This window comes from Ovis aries, chromosome X, assembly GCF_016772045.2.
Source record: "Ovis aries strain OAR_USU_Benz2616 breed Rambouillet chromosome X, ARS-UI_Ramb_v3.0, whole genome shotgun sequence".
NCBI lineage: Eukaryota > Metazoa > Chordata > Mammalia > Artiodactyla > Bovidae > Ovis > Ovis aries.
The window spans coordinates 24635511-24644548 of record NC_056080.1 but is presented as its reverse complement, the minus strand read 5'-3'; the positions used below and the strand labels follow the sequence as shown (position 1 = coordinate 24644548).

The 9038-nt window shown below is 45.0% G+C and overlaps 1 protein-coding gene and 1 pseudogene across 1 annotated transcript; both read left to right on the top strand.

Moving 5' to 3' along the window:
- Positions 1–1032, top strand: LOC114111452 (melanoma-associated antigen B4-like). The gene has a single exon (XM_027963232.1). The coding sequence runs from the start codon at positions 1–3 to the stop codon at positions 1030–1032; it is 1032 nt and encodes a 343-aa protein (XP_027819033.1).
- Positions 1033–5435: 4403 nt separating this feature from the next.
- Positions 5436–6480, top strand: LOC114111453 (melanoma-associated antigen B5-like; annotated as a pseudogene).
- Positions 6481–9038: the final 2558 nt, after the last annotated feature.

The window sequence follows — 9038 nt, the reverse complement described above, 5'->3', positions numbered from 1 at the left end:
ATGCCTCGGAAGCACAAAAGCAAGCATCATGCCCACGGGAAACGTCACCAGGTCCAGGGGGACACTCAGGAGGCCCAGGCCAGTGCTGCTGCAGCCCCAGGAGAGGAGTGCCCCTCCTCCCCCTCTTCTGTCCCTCAGGGTTCTCCCCCGAGCTCCCTTGCTGCTGGCGATCGCCAGGAGCTTCAGGGAGCCATGGCCCCTAGCTCTCCTGATGCAGAGGCTTCCCGTGCAGGAGCTGATCAAGGTGCCCAGGGCCCCGAGGAGGAAAGTGCAGATGCCGCCCGAGCAGCCCTCCTCGCTCGGAGCATTCGCAAAGATCCTCTCATGCGGAAGGCCAGCATGGTGATGGATTTCCTGCTGGAGAGGTACACCAAGAAGGAGCCCATCACAAAGAATGCCATGCTGAATGTCATCGGAAGGAAGTACAAGCAGCACTTCCCGGAGATCCTGAGCAGAGCCTCTGAGCGCGTGGAGCTGGTGTTTGGCCTGGAGCTGAAGGAAGTCGACTGCAGCAGGAACATCTACGCCCTCGTCAACAAGTTCACTCTCGGGGTTGAGGAAGGTTCAAGTGATGAGGAGGCGCTGCCCAAGTCTGGTCTCCTCATGGCGCTCCTGGGCGTCATCTTTATGAAGGGTAACCGCGCCACCGAGGAGGAGATCTGGGATTTCCTCAATGTGTTGGGGATCTATGCTGGGAGGAAGCACTCCATCTTTGGGGAGCCCAGAAAGCTCATCACCAAAGATCTGGTGCAGAAGGGGTACCTCAACTACCGCAAGGTGCCCAATAGCGATCCTCCAATCTACGAGTTCCTGTGGGGCCCGAGATCTTATGCTGAGACCAATAAGATGAAGGTGTTGGAAGTTCTGGCCAAGATCCAGGATACGGTCCCGAGTTCCTTCCCAGACCTCTATGACGAGGCTCTGAGAGATCAGGCGTTTAGAGCAGGGCTGAGAGGCATTCCCATTTCTCCAGCCATGGCTGAAGCCAGTGCCCCTTCCAGGGCCAAGTCCTACAGCTCCTCCCATATCTAGGGAGGGGTCAGAGCATTTTGTTCCCTTTGTGTTGGAAGAGAACAGTCCACCTCCAAAATAGCGCTGGGTAGTAGGGGTGGGGGGAACAAAACCCATATGTTGTTCAGTTTTAAATAGTATGGGAGTTTAGGTGGTTTTAACAAAATATGCATGTTTTCCTTTTATCCATATGAATGCTATCTAGTCAAAAATAGATGATTTCGGTAGGTAGGTAGAGGTGTTTTATAATTTTCAATGTTACTGCTCTTCATAAGGTTTATTTTGCTTCAGAATCTAGGTTTATTAATGTCAGTGGAGTCATGTTTACTGCTATTAGGTTTTTGACTAGGAGTTCGTTATTTGTAAACAAGTTGAAAAGACTTCAGTATTTTCCTTATGGTCCAGAATGAGGTAATATAGCATTGGAATAGGATTTTACTTGGAAATGTGTTAGAATCCTAGATATAAATATTTGGGATCAGAAAGCATTCAGAGTAAACACAGGTTTCTTCTTCGTTTATCTGTCCTCTTCTTGTCTTATCTGTCCTCTTTCCTTATAATAGCTAATAACATGGACTTAGATTTGTGTAGCTTATTCAAACTGTATGACACTTAAATCATAATAAAACAGAGTCTTTGCTCATTATTTCTGTTTTCTGCCAAATTAATTGACCATCTTCTATTTAGAAGGCTTTCTTATAGTACTGGGTTGGTAAGAAAATGGAGACCAGGCCACTGCCCATGGAATTTTGAGTCTAGCAGCAGATACCATATACGGAAGGTGGTGAGCTAACTCTAAGGAATAAACAAATCATAAATTTAAATGGGGAGGTGTGGAAGAGGAGGTTCCAGATGAGAGCAAGCACGTCTGCGTTACCTGATTAAGGCAGCATTGGGTCTTGGGAAACGTCTAGTTCCTCAGTGGGAGGTCATTTTCAGTCCAGATGCATGATGGGCTAGATGAAGCTGTGGGAGTGATTCCAGAACTCATATCATGGTTCTCAGAGGTGAGGCGTAAACCTAGGCTATATCTAAACCATATACTACTACTGCTAAGTCACCTCAAATGTGTTCTGATTCTGTGCAACCCCGTAGATGGTAGCCCACCAGGCTCCCCCATCCCTGGGATTCTCCAGGGAAGAACACGAGTGGGTTGGCATTTCCTTCTCCAATGCATAAAAGTGAAAAGGGAAAGTCAAGTCACTTAGTCATGTCCGACCTTCAGCATCCCCATGGACTGCAGCCTACCAGGCTCCTCCATCCATGGGATTTTCCAGGCAAGAGTACTGGAGTGGGATGCCGTTTATTTACCATTATTTGTGGATATCTGAAAACCATACGGAATCTCAACATAGGGAATGGAAGGGGCCCTGTGCACTTGAGCCAGGGCAAGTGAACACTCACACTATTGTGTTTTCATCAAAAGCTGTCCAGAGTGTTTCTGAGAAATAAGGGTGATACCCATTGAAGTGAGATGCTACGATGTCCTTGGACTGTCTCTTTTTCTGGGATGGGAGCGCCAGAACTTGCTCTGTAAATGGGCAGTTTAAATAGGTTATGTTTAGTGTAACTTGGCAAACTAAGGGAGGGCTCAATTTTTACTGTCAGTGGTATTAAATTAGGGGTGGTTTGGGAAAACACACACACACACACACACACACACACACCTGAGAGGGAAGTTGCTGGTCCTTGAGACAGATGAACTTGTACTTTCATCCATGTGGAGAAGATAACCCCAAACACATTACAATGTGCTCAAATAGGGAAAATACTGCTTGTTTTACTTGCTTGGGAGCATTAGTGCTGATGTGGATTTGATTATTGTTTGGAGTTGCATATTCTCTAATATAGGCTGGAAAGAAAATTATGTGATGGAAGTTTTGATCATTCGGGGTCAAAATCACCTACGTAATAACTGCCATTCATTCAACGTGCCAAAGCTTCTCTCATACTGTGCCAGGTGATTTACATAAATCACATATGTCTGTGGTCCTACACTATAGATTTTTTTTTTAATTTTTATTTTTACTTTACTTTACAATACAGTATTGGTTTTGCCATACATTGACATGAATCTGCCACGGCTGTACATGCGTTCCCAAACATGAACCCGGATAAGAAAGCTGTTGTACGTATACACAATGGAGTATTACTCAGCCGTTCAAAGGGATACACTTGAATCAGTTCTGATGAGATGGATGAAACTAGACTTCTTCAAACACAATTTGCAGATAAAAAAGCTGGAATAAAGAAGCTCAAATTCAAAGCTGATAAATGATAGGAGCTGGACTGAACTCCAGCACTGAATTCATCCAGAGCCCACACTGTGCCACTCCTCCAGGATGAGGCCAACGTTGGGTCACTTTGCTTTCTGAACATTAGTCCAAAAGGTATTTCACATGTTAAATAGCAGAATTTCATACCCCATACACGGTTTTGGAATAAAAAGCCCCAGAAAAAAATGAAATATGAAAATAAAAGTGAAGTATGAATAAAGATGGAGAAGCATTCAGTGACAATTTATCTACAAAGGAAATGTCAGTAAACCACAAAAGATCAGGGATGCACAAAATCATTTAATTCAGACCCTTCCTTTCAGAGAGTAAATTTGTTAGAGTAAAGGTTCTACAACAGGCTGTGTCTGGTCAGTGAAGAGAAGGAAGAGATCAGCATGTTTTCTCTGATAACACACCACCTATGCTGGGGCCCCCTCCCGGACTGCAGCTTCCCCATCACTCCTGGGTCTCAACCCATTCTCTGTGAGATTTGGTGCAGGCAGACTAAGACTTCTCAAAGATGTGGCATTTCCCAAGAAGTCTTTCATAGAAGAGACAGGAGTCAAGGTAAAGACAGATGAATGAGGAACTGAAGTCACAGAGAGACTGGCCTGTGTCTGCTCTCAGAAGGCCAAGACAGGGCTGCCAGGCTGCACATTCCCTCACTTCTCTTCAGGGCTTGCAAGGACATGGTCTTTGCTCTACATGGGTCACCTCAGGCTGAAAGTGGAAATCCTGAGTCCCCCAGGAGTCAAGGTGAGGCACCTGAGTCAGCTCATACCCCTACACTGAACACAGAGGGCCCCAAGAAGCTTGTATCTTGATGTCATCCCTGAAGGCACAGGTAGGAACAGACTTGTGTTGCATTCCCAGACTTTCCCTCTCGGGCATCACAGGGAGGGAGGAGCTTAGTCAGAGGAGAGCTCCCTTACATAAACAAAGGAGCCCCATACCCTGCCAGGAGTCAAGCTTTGGACCTATGAAACCCCCTGACCTCAGAACTCTGAGGAAACTGCACAGAACCCTGCCCTTCCTGACATCCCTTGGATACCTGCTCATTGTTGACATGATATGTGCATTTCCTTCTATGATGTCACAAGTGGGACTGGGACATGGTCCAAGGGGTATAGCCTAGGGCCAGCAGTGGGATTATTTCCAGGTTTTCCAGAAACCAACTGAATACCCTGAAGACGAAGGGAACCACACAGCCCATCACCGTATGATTCATCCTCTGCGCCTCAGAAGACCAGGGACAGGTATGGACACATGAGGAGAATCTTACTTTCTCCTAGGGGTCTCATGGAGATGCTTGCCCTACTATAAGAAAGTATAGTAGTAGAAGGGGTGGACCTAAGGGGAAGGGAGGGTAGAATTTTAGGCCACAACAGAGGTCAAAGCAAGGACTGAGGGAATCATCTACAATTAAAAAGAGGTGATAATGAATTCAGCCCTGGTCCTTATAGTCCTTGAAGAACCAAGGCAGAGCTATCAAGCTGAAGTTCCACCAACATTTATTTGTATCAGGTGTGTTGGAGGTGAAACCCTTAGTATGAAGGTGCAGATACCATCCCAAGAAAGGGGTGGGGACACCAGGCCCTATGGGGAACCAAAAGAAGCACTCTTAATTTGTGTTGAGGACTTCAGTAGCAGGGACAGAAAACTTCCCAGTGCTCACTCAGTACTGCGTGAAAACTACTGACTGAGGTGATGCGGTGAGGACCTCTTCACTTTTCAGAAATCCCAGGGAGCTTTGTGATGCCAACTACAGAACAGCAGAGGGAATAGGTCCTAGGACTGGCCACTAGTTGGGTTGGTGGTCTTGAATGTGAAATAACAGATGCCTCTGTGTAGGAGACTACCAGCCCCTTCTGTCACCCCAGCATGCCTGAGGCAGGGGTAGCAGGATGCAGCCTAAAGTTCACTCTAATTTCCTTCAATATGTTTCCCAAAGGACAGGCTGATTAAGAGAATAGGAACCCTGGGGGTTTTCAGAACAGTGCCCTCAAGAAAACCACAAATGTAGCCTTCTTGATAACCAAAGTGGTATTCCCCTGCTGCAGCTGCACACTCAACCGTCGAAATCCTGTAGGCCCTTATCATCTGCCTTCCTACTCACACTTCTAATCATTGTCCCCCAGAGCAGTCATCATGCTTCAGGGTCAGTCTCATAAGCTCTGCATCCGGGAGAAATGCCACCAGGCCCGATGTGAGCCCCAGAGTCACAAGGGAGTGCAGCCCACTGCAGTAATGGAAGAGCTTCCCTCTACCTCTTCTCTTTTAGAAGAAAAGTCATAGAGCTCATCAGCTACTGGGTCAAACAGCACTTCCCAGGGGTCTTTGGAAGCCCCATCTACTACCAGCACTTTTTCAACTACTGCTGACCCAACATCTGATGAAGAAGATACCAGTCAAGATGAGGAAGATTCACGTTCCTCATCTTCTACCGAAAACACCTACCGTGATACTCTGAACAGCATAACAAGTTTGTTGGAGCAGTTCCTTCTGTGTAAGTATAAAATGAAGCAGCCCATCATGAGGAAGACATGCTGCAGATTATCCACCCAAGATACCATCACCGATTTGCCGAGATTCTCAAGAGAGCCTCTGAACACATCGAGGCTGTCTTTGCAGTTGACTTGAAGGAAGTTGACTCAACCATCCACTCCTATGACCTCGTCAGCAAACTGAACCTGCCCAGCTATGGGAGGGTGTGGGATGGTAGGGGCTTAGCTAAGACCGGTCTCTTGATGACAGTTCTGGGTGTGATCTTCGTGAAGGGCGACTGTGCCACGGAGGAAGACATCTGGAATTCTTGAATATGATGCAAGTATATGCTTGGAGAAAACCTATCATCTACGGAGAGCCCAGGAAGCTCATCACCAGAGACTTAGTGACGATGAAGTACCTGGAGTACCGCCAGGTTGCCCAAAGCGATCCTCCACGTTACGAGTTCCTGTGGGGCCCAGGAGCCCATGCTGAAACCAGCAAAATGAAAGTCTTGGAATTTTTGGCAAAAGTCAATGATAAGGTCCCCAGTGCCTTCTCATCACAATATGAAGAAGCTTTGCGAGATGAGGAGGAGACAGCTCGGGCCACAGTTCCAGCCAGGCCTGGCACCACTGTCCCTTCCAGGCATGATCCACTGCCATGTCCAGCAGCTTCTCCCACCCCTACCAAAGACGAAGACTTTTAAAAGATCATCCAGATAAGAAAATGTGACATCAAAATAGGGACTTTTGCTGAAATGGGAAGCAATCCCACAATAAAACTGCTGGGACAATGGAATGAAAAAATAAAATGAAAAAAGTTTCAAAACATGATCAACCTTGATTGTTCTCCATCTTTTTGGTCTTCTGTTTTGTAAAACTAAATAATTTATACCTTGATATCCTTCTTGAAAAATTCAGGAGGTATTAAACCTTACCAAGTTAGACCTCTTACTGTCTTCATTTATTTTTTGAGCACCTGCTCTTCGAAAGGCTCTATGCTAGTTCTAGTGAGGTTATTATCAATACCTAGCCTAACTCCATACAACTTTAGAAAGAAGCAGCTGCAATCACATAAGCAAGATCTTGAGATAGCCTTTAGGAATGACAGGAAAGTAAAAAGACTATCCAGGAAGAAATCTCTACCTGGGGTAACGTACCGATCTGTTAGGCTCTCCACAACAAAACCCCACAGAACGGGTGGCTGAAACAATGGAAATTTATTTTCCCAGAGTTCTAGAGTCTGCAAGTCCAAGGTGAGGGCTGGTTTACCCTGAGGCCTCTCCCCTTGGCTGCCAGGTGGCTACCCTCTTCACTGGCATTCCTTTTGAGTGCATATATCCCTGGTGCCTCCTTTTGTGTCTCAATTCTTCTGATAGTCACACTGGGTTATGGCCCACACTAATGACTTCATTTTAAGTCAACCATCTCTTTAAAGACCTTATTTCTAACTACAGTTGCATTCTGAAGTACTCCGAGTTATGCCTTCAATATGCATTTGTGGAGCGTCCACAATTTGGCCCCTAACAGACAGAAATCTAAGGTGTCTCTGCTCTTATCTCAATGCAGGAGATTCCCGTGCACAGACTGGTATTCTATGCACATCATCTCCAGGGAGTTTCTGAGATGTAAGGCTGAACTCCCTTGAGGTGTGGGGAAGAAAGACATTCCTCCCTGTATCCCTTTTGAATTATTATAGTTAGACTACTAGTAAACTTGACACAAGACAGGGTAACAGCAGACAAAGAGACAAATTGCAATTCATGTGCACAAGAAGTGTCATAGAAATGGGACCTAAGAAGTGGGCAAAGCAGGCAGCTTCTTTATTTAAGAGAGAACACAACAATTTGTGAGGAATTGACAGGACAAATCCACTTAGGTGTAAGGTACTCACCTAGTAAGGAATCTAAACAGAATGTGTACACAGGGTAGTAAATTAAAGACTTAACAAGGTTTGTGTATACAGGCTTCTCTGCTTGAACTGCCTATTTCTGGTTGGAAGGGTTTCCCTCTGCCTCCAGATGTAGGCAGTACATCCTTCACATGAGATGTATTTCTTGCTCTCAGGGAGGCAGAAATCGGGGCGGTGGAATGTCCCTCCTCTGTTGGCTGTTTAAGTAACTTGAATTCAAAATAATCAATATGATACTGTGGTATATTTGGGGGCAGAGTGTCCTAAGGCTTGACAGGTCCCTCTTCTGAAACTTGCGTGCAAGTCTCACGTGGTAAAAGCTGATCTGGTTACTGTGGAGAGAGAGAATGGACTAGTGGAGTCCTCCATTTCATGGCAGCAGTTGCATAATTCTGAGAATAAGTCAGTTCATTTAAAGAGTGGTATCGCATTTAGTGCTTGTAGATTTTTGGATCGCAGACATTCTGACTGGTGTGAAGTGGTACCTCATTGTGGTTTTGATTTGCATTTCTCTAATAATGAGTGATGTTGAGCATCTTTTCATGTGTTTGTTAGCCATCCGTATGTCTTCTTTGGAGAAATGTCTATTTAGTTCTTTGGCCCATTTTTTGATTGGGTCGTTTATTTTTCTGGAATTGAGCTGCATAAGTTGCTTGTATATCTTTGAGATTAGTGTTTGTCAGTTACTTTATTTGCTATTATTTTTTCCCATTCAGAAGGCTGTCTTTTCACCTTGCTTATATTTTCCTTTGTTGTGCAGAAGCTTTTAATTTTAATTAGATCCCATTTGTTTATTTTTGCTTTTATTTCCAGAATTCTGGGAGGTGGATCATAGAGGATCCTGCTGTGATTTATGTCTGAGAGTGTTTTGCCTATGTTCTCCTCTAGGAGTTTTATAGTTTCTGATCTTACATTTAGATCTTTAATCCATTTTGAGTTTATTTTTGTGTGCGGTGTTAGGAAGTGATCTAGTTTCATTCTTTTACAAGTGGTTGACCAGTTTTCCCAGCACCACTTGTTAAAGAGATTGTCTTTACTCCATTGTATATTCTTGCCTCCTTTGTCAAAGATAAGGTGTCCATATGTGTGTGGATTTATCTCTGGGCTTTCTATTTTGTTCCATTGATCTATATGTCTGTCTTTGTGCCAGTACCATACTGTCTTGAAAAATCTACAAGCAATAAATGCTGGAGAGGGTGTGGAGAAAAGGGAACCCTCCTACACTGTTGGTGGGAATGCAAACTAGTACAGCCACTATGGAGAACAGTGTGGAGATTCCTTAAAAAATTGCAAATAGAACTACCTTATGACCCAGCAATCCCACTGCTGGGCATACACACCGAGGAAACCAGA

Coding starts and splice junctions, on each gene's coding strand:
- LOC114111452 (XM_027963232.1), top strand. CDS start 1: ATGCCTCGGAAGCACAAAAGCAAGCATCATGCCCACGGGAAACGTCAC.